The 18,865-nt window shown below is 33.2% G+C and overlaps 1 protein-coding gene across 1 annotated transcript in view; it reads right to left on the reverse strand.

Annotated features, from left to right (window-relative positions):
• The window catches only part of LOC143079627 (uncharacterized), a 69,946-nt gene that overhangs the window by 14,264 nt on the left and 36,817 nt on the right, over positions 1 to 18,865 (reverse strand). The window contains exons 5-6 of the mRNA XM_076255480.1: positions 14,338 to 14,511; positions 12,938 to 13,138 (exon numbers count right to left, since the gene is read on the reverse strand). Coding sequence (XP_076111595.1) covers positions 12,938 to 13,138; positions 14,338 to 14,511 — 375 coding nt within the window. The remainder of the gene's footprint in view (positions 1 to 12,937; positions 13,139 to 14,337; positions 14,512 to 18,865) is intronic.

Raw genomic sequence — 18,865 nt, forward strand, 5'->3', positions numbered from 1 at the left:
ATTATGGAAAGATCTCCCGTCTTTGACTCAAAATATGGATAATTTTATGTCAAGGGTTTTATAATTCTCCCTGACAGCTTCAGACAAAATAATTTTGTATCTCCTATCTTTTTAAATAGACAATACCTTTTCTAAAATTGAGAATGGAAATGGGGAATGTGTCAACAGACAACATCAGAAGGTCACCAATAGGTCTTCAATGCAGCGAGAAACTTCCGCATCCGGGGGCGTCCTTCAGCTTGCCCCTAAACATATATATATACTAGTCCAGTTGTAATTGACGTCATGCTAAACAAATTAAAAACTAAAAACTAAAATTAAAAATAATTCAAGACTAACAAAGGCCAGAGGCTCCTGACTTGGGACAGGCGAAAAAATACGATGGGGTTAAACATGTTTTTGAGATCTCAACCCTCCCCCTATACCTCTGGCCAATGTAGAAAAGTAAACGCATCACCATATGCACAGTAAAATTCAGTTCAATATAAGTCCGATTCCGATGTCAGAAGAGGTAACAAAAGAAAATAAACAAAATGACATGATAATACATAAATAACAACAGACTACTAGCAGTTACTGACATGCCAGCTCCAGACCTCAATTAAACTGATTGAAAGAGTATGTCTTCATCATAGGAATACCAGGCAACTTCCGTTAGAGGTTCAGTATTATACACATAAAATATTTAAGAGAAGAACATAACCCGTGTCATGCCAACAAATGGTTTTTAAATAGATGTGTTTAATTCCGATGTAAAGACCCTATAAGTGAATCAATATTAAAGCCAAAATATGCAAACTTTAATGACCTCATCCTGACAACAGTATTGTAACTATATCCCTTCTTAATAAGTCTGTTTGAAGGTTTTGTTATCTTCTAATGTTCCTGGTTGTCGTTTGTTGATGTCACTCATAAGTGTTTCTCGTTCTGTATATAGATTAGACCGTTGTTTTCCCCGTTTGAATAGTTTTACATTAGTCATTTTTGGGACACTTTATAGCTTACTGTTAGGTGTGAACCAAGACTCTTAGCTGAAGACCGTACTTTGACCTATGATGGTTTTTATTCTAAAAATTGTGACTTAGAAGACAAGCTGTTTCATTGGCACTCATACCACATCTTCTTATATCTAGAGAAACGTAAACAAGCTTCACATTTGAAGTTCATTTTTAACTGAAATGCCACCTTACGTTCATTCCAAATAAGTAATAGAACAAAGTGATCAGCAATATCAGTCTCAAACCTATTTTGACTATACATTTACCAAATAAACCATACAATAAAAATAAAAGACCACAGGAACAATTAAACACTTAAATTTTCAAAACTTGTCTCCTAGAGACAGTCGTATTTAATTCCACCAAGCACTGACTCAAAAGTCTGTTTCATTCCTGATTACTATACTATATATAAAAATATTAATTTTCGCGAACCATTTAGGTCACGGAAATTCCAAAATATGGCATCAGTAAGGAGAGTTGTGCAAATAATGTGAATACACAGAACCCCCATCCAAATTATCTTTAGCTAAAAGTATTCATCATTTTCTATTTTATATGTACTAACAACATTCCATTTTTCTATAATTTCGATTAAAATATTCCAAAATCTGAGTTAAAAAAAGTCAAATGCCCAAAATAAACATTGTCTGATTGGTTGAAGTACTGTGGCGTCAATGATAAGCATAGCAAGCCTCGATGTAAAGCACACGCTTCACATGAATAAGGAGAGTTTTACAAATAATGTGAATACACAGATCCTCCATCCTATTTATATTTTGCTGAAAATGTTGCAATGTTCATCATTTCTGTTTTGATTCTGCTAACAACATTCCATTTTTTCTTTAATTCCGATTTATATATGTGGAACCCGCAATAAAAATAGATGGCCTCAATGATTTAAACGCAACGCAAAAAATTCCGTTGACCCTGAATTCAACGGATCGATAATAGCATCATCACCATCAACAAAATGTTTACCGTTATCTTTGTGAAATTTCAGTTATATAGTTCTTTAATTAGAGAAATTTTGGTAAGTATTACTTATTAATGTTAAGGTTCTACTGATGTGCTCCTCTAGACCTTTTTGACGGTCCGTTTTATCCCATTTATCTCAATATTATCTCCGATGACAGTAATGTCAACCCGACCTATTCGTGTCAAAAGTGAAAATCGCATCGATTTATTGAACTAATTTCTTCTTAAACTGTGCATGCATTATTTCTGTATTATATGATAACCAATCACATTCACGTTGCATGTTTGCATGAAAATGGTCATGTATTAGTGAATTGTAAGGGCGATGCAACTTGAGGTCAGTGCGCGATCACGTGACATTATTATTTGTAAACAAATTTAAAACATGCTCCCCACGTAACACGTGTCTGAATTATCCTTTCAAAGTGTTATGAATCTTTCAATCACTATTTTATGAAATATTTCTAGGTTTGCATATCAGTAGTCAAAGTGAATTAAACGTAGTTCTTAGTTGTGTTTTTTTTATATAGAATTAGAAGGTAAATCTACATAAGGGGGTCTCATGGGGGGGGGGTGTTCTGATCCCAGATCCCACTTACTGTTTTGTCAGATTCCCATATCCCGCTTACACTATGTACATGAGCAATTTTCATTTTTTTGTCATTTCCGGGGTCCTGCAGAACCCCATTTCCCGTTTTCACGACAGACCTCATTTCCCGTTTTCATGACACAATAATTTGACTTTCACGTTTCACGCTTGCGAAAAATTGTCAATATTGGTCACGCTTAGACCCAATGAGAACCACACACTAGTCAGTATTTAACTTCACCCAAAAAGATGACTCAATTTAACTTCCCTCTATATTTAAAACCTGCATACTAATTTAAATAGCATTTGCTCCCCTTGAACACTATTTGGGCCCTTCCGTGTCATTTCCCTTTAAATTTGCTGAAAAGTCATACTTTAAGTCCATTTACAGTAACGGCTAATATTTGATTTTACCATCTTAATTTCAATTTTCATATTGAACACATTTGACCATTCAATATGAGTTCCCATGTATTTTTGTCATATATGAAGGAGGTTTTAGGTCATGTTTTCCTAAACACCTTATTGCTATTTGTCTGTCTGGATTGTTAAAACCACAAAATCAAATATTGATGAATATGCAAGTTTTCAACAATCCCGGAACATTAACAAAGATGTGTGTGAGAGGGTGAAAATTACCCTTCTGATGTACTGATATTTTTAGCACCCCAAGTGAGAATCTAACTCAGGACTTTCAGCACTGTAGCTATCGGTCTTAACCACAAGATCACAAACTCACATTTGATGAACTAATTTCTTCTATATTAACTGTACGTGCATAAATTCTGTATTATTTGATAACCAATCACATTCACGTTGCATGTTTGCATGATAATGGGTTCTGTATGACTGAACTGTAGTGTATTGCAAAATTAATGCAAATTGTGACGTCAGTGCGCCTTCACGTGACATAATTATTTGTAACCAAACCGGCTTCTCATGTAATGTAACGGTTTATTTCGTCCTCTGTGATATTTTATCCTGAGGATAATTTGTCCCGGTAATTTTTTTCCAGGCATGGTATTTCATTTCACAGGTTGATTTTTCCCAGAGGAGTGAAAATCTATCAGATTTCTGTGTTATGCGGATAGTATGTACGGGTATATATTTGCCGTATTATATTTCACAGAACCGTGTGAAAAAGAGTCCCATTAACTACTATGTAAGTTACTCTCAATCAATATATACCTGACTATAATTATAAAATGTTTACAAAGGTAAGCAACTGTCTAGGGCCAGGTAAGGGAGGGGAAAAATTAGTATTAGTACTATTTCGCAGAACGATAAACAGATGCATAGACAGACCAAGGGGGTGGGGGAAATTTAGCTTATGACATATATGTAAGAAATCATTGAAGCTTGATGGGAGTGGGCAACCCTCTGGTCCATCAGAGCCCCCACACCTTTTTGAAAAGTTCTGGATCTGCCACTGAGATTTGCAGGTTTTCTTAGTAAAGATACCTTAAAATATCACAAACTGTGTGCTTTCCAGACCATAGTTTACATTTTTTTTCATATTTTGCCGTGTCAAAATGACCTAAATTTAAAGGACAGTATATAGACCCAAAAATGGTATATCACATTCTACACATCAAGATTTTAGCAGGAAAGACTGCCATTGGAGTTTTTAACCATTGTGACTTTTTAATTTGATCTACTCCACTAATTAAAGTCGTTGAAGTAGAATATTTAATGTAGGTTTGTCCACATTTTGGTATATATTAATACATGTTTAGAAATAATGTTGAGCCTGTTCCTAGATGCCTGTTATAGACTTCAATATTTATTGTTTATTGAAAATAAATGGAATCAATTCTTTCAGAAAAGTTTAATTCTATGGAAATGTATCCCCCCTTTTATAAGTTGAAAAGGCTACATAGAGGTCAATATAGAGTCTCCAACAGAAAACCAAAAAAGGAAAAATAAAGTGAATTTTGGAGAATTATTAAATGTACATGCATTTGAAATATTTAAGATATATTGTTTCAATTTTTTTAGTTCTAGGTTCCACATAACTACCATTTTAGAAAACGATTTCAATGCTAAGTCTATTAGAGGGATATTTGATTTTCATTGGTTGTAAATATGGAATCTTATTCAGTGGCAAAGGAAATAGACACTGACAAGTCTTAGATAACAGTTTTGAATTTTTCTTCGTCAGTTGACTAAAATTAGATGGAGGTGTGTTCTAATTTCCAACAGAGGAGCAATCAACCTATATCAATATGTGCATGAAGCAAATTGATAGTTGCTAGATACTGAATGATTATATCCACAATAAAGGTTTAACCTGTGCATATATACTTAAAACAAGATAAAAAAAGTCATGTCTTTTTCAGGACTTCTGAATCCAATCATGTAGTATGGAATGTTATTGAGATATGGTTTGGGTGGATGGATGGTCATGAAGGACCTGTAGTACAAAGTATATCACTGGATTTAGCTCTTTGTCTAAGTGTATTATTAAAGTACTTTGCTTTGAGCTCAGTTCATTGTTATGCAATTCATTCTTTGTGAAATTAAGATTTGACAGACAACTCTAATGGACAAGGATTTGTCAAAGTAGTATCATCTCTATGTACAATGTAAGTATTCAGGAGATAAAAGCATTCTATTTTGATTTGAACCATACATTTTATAAAAAAAAGTGGGAACAAATTTACCGGACAATGCTACTCCCACTACTAGCAATATGATGCTAGGTTGTTTTAATACATCTGTATTGCCTGCTGATGACTCGGCCCTGAGTGTAAACGGTCCTTCAATTAGGAGGGAAAAAAATTATAAGGCCTATCCAGTCTAAGGGAGCTACCATTTGATTTTTATGGGGGGAGCTAGGATGAAATTTGAAAAAAAAGGCAGGACAGGATTTTGAGTAAAAAAAAAAGGCAGGATGAGTAACTTGGCAAAAAAAAAAAGGCAGGATGACAATTGTTGTAAAAAAGTCAGGATAAGCTAAGAAAAAAAGAGGCAGGACCGAATAGACTGAAAAATAAAAAGGCAGGACAGAGATTACAACTAAAAAAAAGGCAGGACAAAATTTTTCATCCTAGCCCCCCCCCCCCCCATAAAAATCAAATGGTAGCTCCCTAATCGATTTCTAAAACTATACTTCATTGCACATGTTCAACATTTTATACAACCACAAAAAATTTGGGGTCGTAAATTGGTATCCTGTCCGAAAGATGGTTTCTGGATAATAACTTTATTATAAGTCAACAGAAATCAACAAAATTATAACACAACGTTTATAACCACAAAAGGAAGCTTGGGATTGATTTTGGGGGTTATGGTCCCTAAGGTTTAGGAATAAGGGGTACAAAGGTGCCCAAAACAAGCTTTAATCTAGTGTCGGTTTAAAAAGTTGTGTATAAGTATTTCAATTGTTCTGAAATTGTACCACAATGTTTAATACCATAAGTAGAAGGTTCGGATATATTGTGTGGGTTATGGGACAAACAGTCTAATAATTACGGACCAAAAACAAACATTTTTGTAAATTCAAGACCCTTAATTGGAGTTTGTCCAGAATGGTTCTTGAATTACCTAATACCAATGCTTTATGAAATCTTCTTTGAAAATTGGAGTTATCTTTCTTTGTTCAGTCAACTTAAATCAATTATACAATATACAATGCAATATTCACTTTATTACCAACTGATAAATTAAAGCAGTCATTAATAACCATTCAGTGATTGCAAGCACTTTCTAGGGTATGCCCTTAGAAAAAATGGAAAAATTATACATTTTTTTAGTTTCTGATCTCTTAACTGAAGTTTGTCTCCTCTAAATGTTTCTCATTTCAGAAATTAAAAAGAAAATTTCTTTAGATATTTTTGTTTGAAAGGATTAATATTCAGCAGCATAGTGAATTGCTCCTAACACAAAAGCAAAACAAATATTTAAGTTCATTAGACCACATTCATTCTGTGTCAGAAACCTAAGCTGTGTCATCTATTTAATCACAATTCAAACTCCAGAGCTATTTCCAGCTTGAATGTTGTGTCAATACTAGCCCCATCTGTTCAGGCTTCGACCTCTGCAGTCGTATAAAGCTGGGCTCTGCGGAGCATCTGGTCCATTCATTTGTTTATTTTTCAATTTGTGTGAATTAACATAGTTACAGTAAATGCTAATTACTGCACTTTCATACCACAACATATATATATTATTGGTACATGTATCACTCAAATGTGTATCCATATAACAAAAAAAATGAAAAGGAATAATTTTGCATTACCTTTTGAATACTATGACTTTTTAGATATGTAGACATAGTAAGACTCATTAGTAGATGTTGATAATATTGGCTTAAAATGCTTGAAATTCTATCAGATTACTTTTGGAGCAGTTATGAGTTTTGAAATTAGAAAGATCATATTATCATATGCAACAAGTGTAGTAAGTTTCAAGTTGATTGGAATTCAGCTTCATCAAAAACTACTTTGACCAAAAACTTTAACCTGAAACTCCCACTTCCATTTTCTATGTTCAATGGACCGTGAAATTGGGGTCAAAAGTCTAATTTGGCTTTAAAATTAGAAAGATCATATCATAATGAACATGTGTACTAAGTTTCGAGTTGATTGGACTTCAGCTTCATCAAAAACTACCTTGACCAAAAACTTTAACCTAAAGCGGGACAAACGAACGAACGGACCCACAGACCAGAAAACATAATGCCTATCTACTATTGTAGGTGGGGGCATAAAAAATTTAATAAATAACACTCATAATGCTCAGATTGGTTGTCATCGTGCAACATAGTTAATAACACCATATAGAAAAAACATAGAACTCATTTTGTCATAAGACACTGTCAAACATCCATACATACTATCCACACTCATCTGTGTCCACACTTGTTAGTTTTTCCAATATAAATGTATTTCAGTTAAAAACAGAAAAATTGCTGTTAAATTCAACATCAACCTCGCGGGACCAAAATTTAGCATGGGTAATTCTGATTGAGATTCGGAGATGTGGATCACAGCTTGTTCTAGTTGTAAACAGAGAAGACGAATGCCAAATGTTAAAGCACTATTGGTACATTGTATCTAAATAGCTAAAAGTAAATAAAAAAATAAAAAAAAATAAAAAAATATATATTATCCATTTTATCTAGTTTAGAAATGGAGCATTCAATGACTTCCAAAATAAGCCGTATTTAGAAGGAATATGGCATATTCATCAACCTTATACAGGGAGATTGGGAAAAGAACAGTTTCCTAGGTGTTGTTGTTATCTTGACTCCTTTTCTAAGATGTCAACGAGGGTATTAGTCCAAACCCGTAGCCAGTGCATGTAAGTACGAAATTTTATGTTAATATAATTTCCTGTTGCAATATTTTTTTATTAAATTTAAATTTGGGAATAACTTTCTCGGCTTCAGTAGAATTTTTCTCTCGTTGAGGGCTTTATTAGGCTCAATGTTAACGCCTCAACACAAACGTGACTTATAGCATGATGATGCTTTGATCACCATAGATGCTGCTCAGATCTTCTATTAAATGTACATTAACTTTTTAAGGAAGTTTACAAATGTTTAAGCAACGATGCAAATACTAAACTTAGGAGTAAACATACATATCTTTATCAATGAATTCAACATACCAATATCACAAAATTTTACTGGTGCGTTGTTGTTCTATCTTTCCGGGGTAAGGTAGTAAATGTATACGGTTTCACACATACAATGTACACACATTACTATATTTAAAGCATAAAAATAAAACTGCTAAAGTGTAAACAATGAAGCATTTTTCATTTTTCAATTTTTAAAGGTAAATTGAAAAATGCTCCACGTTTTAGCATTTTTCATTTTTCAATATTTTAAGGCAAATTGAAAAATGCTAAAAGGTTAGCAATTTCAATATTTTGTTCTTTAGAAGGATATTGAAATTTGTTTTTTTTTCTAAAACAATCAAATTCAAATGTTTTAATTTATTCAAACTGTTGATAAGATGAAATCATTTAAAGACAAACTTATCATTACTTTTTATATTATCCTCGTGAAATCAAATAATGTAATCTCATAAAAATTACAAATCTCAAATCTCATAACGAAAATAAGATGTTTCTCAAAATAAGTATACCGTCTTTCTTTTAACAAACAAAAATGAGATTTAACTATGAAACTGGGGCCTGTTTATCGAAACTGTCCTAAGATCGGTCTTAAGAATTTCTTAGGACAGAATTTATGATAAAGTTATGACCGACTTACGACACGTCTCAGCATGCACATCGAAACTATCTTAGGATTATCTTAGCTAGGACGTCCTAACCGATGTCCTAAGTATTGGCGGAAAAGAAAATGCAAATTAAACATGAACAAAAAAAGAAAATATGATATCATATCATATTTTATCAATAATTTTATTTTTAAATATGGTTTATAATTAGAAACTAGTAATTAGTTTTGAATTAAAGGTAATAAATATTTTTTGTATAATAATTGTACATATAAACTGTATGAAACAAAACATGAGATAAAAATAATAACTACGTGTTATATAAAAATTTAGCAAACTTATTGTCAACAAGAAAAATCATACTAACATGTTTTTGAGTGAGTTGAATTCGAAGTGTCGCTATTTCATTCTTTAACAGTTCAAAGGCAAATCTCGTGCATTATTCATATAGACTCGGAGAATTTCAACTATTTTTACTACTGCTAAAAAAAATAATACGCTTGAAAATGAACAAAAGACGAAATTCGAATATATCCTAAAGTTAGGACCATCCTAAGACCATCTTAAGACACCTAAAGTGGTATCCTAAAGTTAGGACTTTCCTAAATTGGGACATGTTTGATAAATCCACATAGAACTAAGATGTCTCCTAAGTTGGTCTTAGGACACGTCCTAATTCTAAGAGATCTTCGATTAACAGGCCCCAGGACTCAATTTGTTTAACATAATACATGTGACTTTTTGTGTCTGTGTCTTGCTGGCCTACATTCTGACAGTTATCACGATCAGGAAAAATGATTTTATACCTATTTATATGTAATAGGCTATCAAATTGCATTAAATTTATAGACGGAAACACTTAGATTGAACCATTAATTTTATCAAAAAAAGAAAATATAAAATATGATTTTCAAACATAATACCAAACGACGTTCGGGAACATTTAAACTAACACAAGGCTCTGGCATACTTTTAGTCTGCAAATATGTTTACTGATATTTTATGAAAACGTTTAAAACTACCAAGATTTCGTGCATAAAGGTTGGTCGGGCACACGTCAAGTAGCCCTGAAAATGTTTATTTGTGTGTTATGAAAATATTTACAACTACCAAGATATCATGCACAAGGCTCGGGCATGCCTTAAGAAATGTGTCAATTTATAACCGGTAATATACGACATAATTACATTACAGTAAAATACAACTAGAACACACCCGTGATATCACGGGTCCGTGACTGAATTAAAGTATATAACTATGCGCAAGCCTTATTTTAGTATTAGTATTGTCATCTGATAAAGTCATGCCGATTATAAGATACACAGTTTTCTCTGCTTTCAAGTCTTTCTGTTTGAACCCGTCGAACTGAAACAATAATATTAATTATTTGGAAAACAAAAGGTCCTGGAATGGAGTATTTTTTAATCAACAGCATTGTCCTATATAAGTTATAAATAAAGTTGAATTATTTGCTTCGCTGTTTTACGTCATGCCCACTAACAAATTGAAAACTGTACCTATACGCCTTATTTTAAGTCCAGATTTTTAGTATTCGTATTGTTATCTTAGAAAGTCTTATTGATTAAAATACGACAATAGGTAACAATTTGACAATTTAGTAGTGTCAACCCTGTGGTTATGACCCGTGTATATACATGTAGCATATTAATCCTGAATACAACGTTTGGTGGTGCGCCTGTCAGATGAGGAACGTACAGATAAGGTAATAGGTAACAGGTGAATATACTATTGGTATCGGTAGCGGACTCGACCCGGAACTTCTTAATTATTGGCAATATTAATTACGTGGAAAACAAAAGGGCCTGGAGTGGTGTAATTTTTAATCTACACCTTTGTACTATATTAGTTATATATAAAGTTGAATTCTGTGATTCGTCGTTTTTACGTGATGACGGCTGACAAATTGGACCTCGTAATTTTAGTATTATAGATATAATACTCAATACTATAAAAAGTTCAAATAACCCAATACTCGTCACAATATCCTAAACTGTGTTCCCCAGGTTATTATTATTATTTGATAAAGATTTTACCATTCAATCTTACTGTTGTTTTTTTTTAATAAATTTTAAGCAAATGTTACATGTATAAGATATAAATACCGTATTAGGTAGTACAACAAACAGGACACAGTCAGCGTTGGCAAGGTCAAGTTTATTACCCAAAAACATGTATCTTTCCTGTTGGTTTTTTTTTTTTATAATCTACCGTGAAATAACAAAGAAAAGTTCATCGGTTAGGTCATTGCTGTTGTTTGTCAGGTCATTGTCAACGTTACAAAAGTCCCTTTTTGCAATTGTTTTATAATTTTTTCCTATATTCATATATTAAATGATAACATCGTATTATTATTTCAAGTTTAACATCAATCTATTAAGAAATAAAAAAAGTTCTTAGCATTTTCATTTGGTCCTATCATTGTCAGCGTTGGTCAGGTCAAGTTTTATGAAGATTTAAAAAAGTTTTCAAATATTTTTTCTTATATTTATGTATTAAATGGTCAAAATTTATTACAATTCAAATATGACATGAAACCTTTGAGAAATAAAACAGTTATTTATTTAGCATTTTCGTTTTGGTCCAGTCATTAGTGAAACCCACAAAAGGGAAATAATTCGTATTGTAAGGACTATTGCACGATGACCATTTTTTATAAATTAATTTCACATGTTTCTAGGTAGATTATCCATAACTTCTTTTGATTTTTAACTAAAACAAGAATGAAATTAGTTGTTTTTTGTGTTTCTTTTTAATAGATGTAGCCGCATAATTTCACAGCACTACACCAAATATTGTATTTTTCTCAAAAATCGCAACTTTCTCCGCTGTTACCATGGTAACCAACCAATATAAATATCGGTTGGCATTATTTTTCTGACTAGTCCAATAGGATCTACATATCAGCCAATTTTCAGAATGATCGGTGACTATGTGTGCCGAAAAAGTTTAAGTGGTTACAGAGAATGAGTATTAAGTAAGTGAATTATTATTTTTTACAACTGCACTTTTAACATTAGTTTCGGATGACAGTTTTATTGAGCATGTATTATCAAAGATTTGATATAATTCATGATTGTTTAATACTAAATTCTTGACAGATGTTTGCAAATTTTAGTGATTATTAGCCAAAATAAAAGCCTGTAAAGGTATAATTGTTTTTTAGAAAAGATTGAATGTGTTTTGGAAAAAATAGTCCTGTTGTGAATCACATTTATTAAAAATTTGCAACACCTCTTTTATATTTGATTCAAACAATCTTGATCTTCAGTTCATTTGAAAATGGACTACATCATACTTGTTTTTATTTTATCCGATTAAATCTGTATATCCCAATTTCTACCAATAGATATTCAAATTTCTATTTGTACTGGACAGTAATATGTTTAAATAAGAATTCCTATTTCTACTAGTATACATCTGGTAGATATTGGAAATTCAATGTCAATTGAGATTTCTTTTTCTTTCTTCTTTCTGTTAATAGGTGATAAATATTTATGTGGCAATCTTTTGGAAAAAATTTGAAGCATTTTGTTTTGTTTTGCTGCACTTCAGGGTTTCTGTTGTTACATTCATTTCCTCTTATACTTGACGTGTTTCCCTCGGTTTTAGAATAGAACTATGATAACAAAAGTTGAGGACATATGACATTTACTAATTTGAACAATACATATTTTGTCTTGATAAAACAACATATGATGTAAAGATTGCAGATGAAATCATTCTGCAAACGAAGAAGGACAAATAAAAGGTTTATATAAGTCCTGTAAACTATTGTTAAAATTTGGATCAGGAATTGCTCAAGAATACTTGAAGTAAAGCATGAAAAACTCGAACGGCGACTAAAGGACTATTACTAAAAACTGCGTCCGTCGTCTTCAAAAACTCCAGTTTAGATAACTCGTAAAAAATCTACTTAGTATAATAAAATAAAAGATATTTCAATAATGATAACAATAAAAGTAAAAATGTTATTCATTCCAGTCATCAGAATTACTTTAAAGCTTAATGATGGTTTTTACAAAATAGAATAATATAATATTTGTTTTTATTTGTTTTTAAATGGTTTGACTTATTTTAACGGTTTGGTAACGTAATAGCAACTTCAACCTTAACCATTAACATTTCAGATTTATATACCTCGCTTTAATTCAAATACTCACCAACTATCCCAATTTCACAAATTTCAAGTTCCATTTCTGCACTCTTATTATCTGGTACAAATGTCAAGTATCTGAAAATGGCATTTGTGCTGATATGTTGTGGTAAAGATTCCTCATGATATAAAACAGTTCCTTTTTCCGGGTCAACACTTGAATTTGAAGCGTAAATTGTATGTACAAGGCCCTTTGTAGTGGTGTTCACTAAAAACATTCGAAACGATTATTAAGTAAACACGTTTCTTTGCGCGAGAAATCATTATCCAATTTGGTAAAATAGTTCTTACGTTTGTCCTCTATGCCGTGTTTTGCCAAGTAAAATTTTATGAAGACTGTTTGCATTGTACTTATAATAAACTCATCATAGATACATGTACCAGGACTAAATTTAGTATATACGCCAGACGCGCGTTTCGTCTTCAAAAGACTCATCAGTGACGCTCGAATCCAAAAATAGCCAAATAAAGTACGAAGTTGAAGAGCATAACTGTTTGCCTCTACATCTTGTTTATTTTTACCATGTAGTTATCTGTCTATTTTTAAATTGAATGTCACGTGTTCTCAGGATAAGATATTTTGATTACATTTGTTTTACAGCCACACTCCGGGGAATTAAAGCAAACAATTTACAAAATGTATATAAGATAATCTGACTAGTATATATTCTAGCATAAATATCTTTGGATTTAAATACATTGTTAAACTTGTTAAAATAAAAGCAATTCATTTAACCATATATGAAAATGTAGAGTAACAGCAAAAATCAAGGCTTTACAACTTACCAACACATACATCATAAAAGCCTATACAAACTGGCGTTGCATATTCAATAAAATTGTGCACAACAACGTAAATAAAAATACATACATATAAAGACAGTGTGTATAAAAATTGCACTGCAGGAACAATTTCTGACGAAATTTAAGAAAACTTCAAAATTGGAAGATTTTGTCCATACAAACTGACCAAATAAAAAACGGAGCAGGTGGAAAACAACTGTCATTTTATTGAAATGGGACGACTGAGTTCCAAATAATTTGCTGGTTGTAGCTAGCTGAACATCCCAAAGTTACTTTAAATTTTGTTATATTGACATTATTTCGTAAGTAACCCAAAATGACACAATATGTTAATATTTTATGACAAATTCTAAGTTAGATACAACGTTTATACCTTTGCTCATAAAAACCAGTAAAACTTTTAAAAAACCAGTTACATGAATGCATAAGCACTGTAATATACCGATATATATTAAGTTCTGTCATTTTTTTTTGAATTTTTTTTTTGGTTTAAATATATTAAGACAACCTTCAATCTAGTTATTGAAGTAATATATAACTTTTAATGGCAGTTGATTGCTTATCGATTTGTACATCAATTTAAAAGCATGTAAAATGACATACCTTTGCCTGTTACATGAATTTCTGTCACAATTCTTTTTTCCCTCATGTCAACCTGAAGCCGTATGTCAGTTCCTTTACTCTTGAAACATGATCTTTTATCTCCATCATTTGCTAGGTTCGTCGGTTTGTGATCGATTTGAATCTGTGACACTGAGGCGTCAGTTGCAATGTTATCTATCTTAGAAAAATCTTGATTAATAGTATTACATGGGCTTCAGTAAATTACCAAGCAATTTGTGTAGCAGGTTCGTTTTTCTTTAATGTTTGTTTTGTAAAACCGCAATTAATTTTAATTAATTTGGTTCGGTTTTTCTGTTTACAAAATATTTCATTAAAGCAAAAGTTAGAAAGGCAACTCCCAAGGCAGTGTTAAACTTATATGGTGCTGATATCTTTATATGGAAAAAAATAATTCAATAATAATATCTCGCAATAAAACGCGTTTCTACATACATGTACCACATGGTTAGTATCTCTAGCAGTCCCCAACTTTCCGATTCGACCTGTTGCTAATCCAGGTACTCCGCGTGGGTTATCAATCTCATTTTCCATCCTCGAATTTTAACAAAATACAATGTTCCTTAAGCCCCAGTCCCACTAGACCACGATCGCACCACGCTCACCGCGATCTAAATTAAATTCAGATCGTGATGAGGTCGCGGTATGAGCGACATGAAAATGTAAATTTTCGTTGCTTTCACGATGCTACTACGTCCTCCTTACACTTCTACAATGATCCCGCTACGATTATAACACAGTCTCACCGCGCTTATTCTGCGACCTTACTACGCTTATCAAGACCTTTCTACGCTCATCACGTTCTCACTACGACCATACCACGAGTTATCCGATTGCAACACGATCTTACCACGCTTCTACTGCGATTATAGCACGTTCTTATCACGATTACACTACGTTCATACCGCGATCTTACTACGCTCTCAGCAATAACGTAAACATCGTGTTCCATATCAATACAGTATCATTCCTTCAGTTCTATTTCTGATTAATACGTAGATTTCTGGAAAAAAAAATACAGTCATGCCACCAAAATCTACTATAACACGTGGGCGTGGTGTTAGGGTTGATGTAGAGGCCAATGGAGCTCTGATAGTAACGAATCTTGATCAAGTAGAGATGTCGGACCGACCAATCCGACCTAAATTACAACCTATTGCTGGTCCATAAAGCTGAAATGACGATATTTTAGTGAACGATAGCAGATATGAAACAGATGTGTCAATAGATATAGGAAGATGTGGTATGAGTGCCAATGAGACTATCAATCCAAGTAACAATTTTTAAAAGTAACAATTATAGGCCAAGATACGGCCTTCAACACGGAGCCTTGGCTTACACCGAACAGCAAGATATAAAAGGCCCTAAAAATTACTAGCGTAAAACCATTTAAACGGGAAAACCAACGGTCTAATCTATATGAAAACAAGAAGCATGGTTGAGCTGTTAGAGAAAATGGACAAGAAGTCCCAATTACATACAGACAAACAAAACCTGGAGAGAATTAATATATTTTATTGGAAAATGACAATGAGAATAATGGTCGTAGTATGAACGCAGTCAGGTCGTACGAAGAGCGTGATGAGGACGGCAAGGGCGTGCTAGAATTGTACTATGGTCGTGAACAGCGTGGTATGCACGTAGTCTGGTCGCGGTGAGAACGTGATGGTCGTAGTGAGGTCGTAATAACGTCGCAATGAGATCGTAGCGCAGTTTCTCCGAATAGAATCACGCTTTCGCTACGCTCTCACTACGATGGTACAGCGACCTTTGCGATCTTACTACGATCTTAGTGCGCTCTCACTACGCTTAGACTACTACGACCTGATTTCGCCACGACTGCACCACGATTGTTTTGAACATGTTCAAAGTTTGCCACGCTCATCACGATCTTGAAGACCTCACCACGACCGTGATACGACCTTACTGCGATCTACACGATCGTACTACGATCATTAAAATTTGCATTTTTTTCACAGATCGTAGTGCGATCGTGGCCAAGTGGGACTGGGGTATTAAGCATTGTTCAAATTCGTAGTCAATACCACGAAATAAACTTTCTACGAAAAACTAACTTTCTTCATTCAACGAAAATTGATACACACGAAAACAAATAAATCCATTGTAATGGCAATGTTTAAACCTAGTGGGTTTTATAAAATATGTTTCATGTGTATCGCTTAACAAATATTTTGTCTAGAGACGTACAAATGGGGGCGATACTTTATTACAATAAACAGATAAAATGCGCTCTGAATTCTGTATCGTCCGTTTGCATGGCTACCTTTTCAATGTTTTGACTTAAATAACACAATTTCATCATTTGAAATTTTCATAGTCATTTGCTATGCATTTCAACAATTTTTGTATTGTTATGCATTTATTTCTATAACAAGAGGCTGTCACAACGACAGCAAACCGGATTTATTAACATTTATTTGTGTCCTGGCAATATCACAAGAACCATGATAACTGATGCATGCTGAAAGTGAAAATCGTCAATATCAAATTTGACCTCAATTTTGTAGTCAGTATCAACATATTAAAATTTGAAAAGCTTAGATTGAATGGTTCATTAGTAAATGCAACAACGTGAATGGAAACGCCATTTTACGATCTATCAAGAACCATAACTCCTGAACGGTAAAAGTCAAAATCGTCATTATTAAACTTGACCTCTATTTTGTCATCAGTAACAACATATAAAAATTTCAAAAGCTTTGGTTGAATGGTTTATGAGAAAATGCACGGACACGACTGGAAACACCATTTTTCAATATTTCAAGAACCATAACTCCTGAACGGTAAAAGTCAAAATTGTCATTATTGAACTTGACCTCCATTTTGTCATCAGTAACAATATATTAAAATTTGGGAAGCTTTGGTAGAACAGTTCATGCGTAAATGCACGGACACCACTGGAAACTCCATTTTTCAATCTTTCAAGAACCATAACTCCTGAACCGTAAAAGTCAAAATCGTCATTATTGAACTTGACCTCCATTTTGTCATCGGTAACAACATATTAAAATTCGGGAAGCTTTGGTAGAACAGTTCATGCGTAAATGCACGGACACGACTGGAAACTCCATTTTTCAATCTTTCAAGAACCATAACTCCTGAACGGTATAAGTGAAAATCGCCATTATTGAACTTGACCTTCATTTAGTTGTCAGTAACAACATATTAAAATTCTAAAAGCTTTACTTGAAGGGTTCATGAGTTAATGCACGGACAACATTTGATTGCCGCCCGCCCGCCCGCCCGCCCGCCCGCCGTACATCCCCAAATCAATAACCGATATTTTTGTCACAAAAATCCGGTTAAAAAGAATATCCTATCACAAATGCACACTCGATTGGCGGGGAATACACCCTTGATTGAAAGGTTTTCGCGATATGCAAGATGCACATTGGTGTACTAGAAGATAGTTATAGGTTTCATAACGAGTGGGGAAGGGATATTGCTTGATATCAACTCGAGTTATTTAATTTCAATATCTTAATAAACAAGCCTTCAGCGAGTTTATATTTACTTCCTAAATTAAATAACGAGAGTTAAATATCAGGTGATGTCCAATTTTCACAAATATTTAAGGTCAACGCACAATATGTAAAATCATAAATTCCGCTAAATGTTGATCTAGTCTTTTGCACATGATATCATATGTTCTTTTCCGCTTCAGAATTTAAAAAAAAAATTACAGAAAGAAGAATGTCAAATAAAATGTTTGAGTATTCAGTTTGTTAATGACGAAATCACAATGTCCGTGCCATGGACGTAATGTACATTGTCTAAATTTTTGAAACTCACTATTGACCTATCGGGTAACAAATGGAGATGCCGTTATATCGTCTTGTGATGCTGGATAAGCCAATGAAATTAACACAAATTTTCGTATAACTTTTTCGTATCCCATTCCGTGCAGTGTGATAGTGATACGAGAAATTTATATGCATGCAAGAAACAGACGGGCCACAACCATTATTACTATATTTTAGAATGAAAGCATCTTAAGGTTAATTTACATTTATAATTAAAATAATGAATGGTCAATAGTACCTTATGTTTCTACGGAGCCCCGCTAGGGACATGCAAAGAAAAAAAATATATTGTGCGCACAATATAATATATTGTGCGCACAATTTAAATATATTGTGCGCACAACTTAAATATGTTGTGCGCACAACTTAAATATGTTGTGCGCACAACTTAAATATATTGTGCGCACAACTTAAACATATTGTGCGCACAATTAAATATATTGTGCGCACAACATAATATAGTGTGCGTTAAATTCTTTGACCTTACACATGGTCCGGGCTTCAATGTCTCCTTTTTTAAAGTGACAGAATGGAGAAATGCATAAGGTTTTCTACTGAAATGGGGCTAGATTACATGGAAATACTCCAGCAAAAAATCATCAGTGCATTTGTATCGACTCCTGACATGAATACTGAATAAATTACGTTTATTTCGTCTGAAACTTGGTTTAACAACAGATGCGTCG

The sequence above is a fragment of the Mytilus galloprovincialis genome, chromosome 1, assembly GCF_965363235.1.
Source record: "Mytilus galloprovincialis chromosome 1, xbMytGall1.hap1.1, whole genome shotgun sequence".
NCBI lineage: Eukaryota > Metazoa > Mollusca > Bivalvia > Mytilida > Mytilidae > Mytilus > Mytilus galloprovincialis.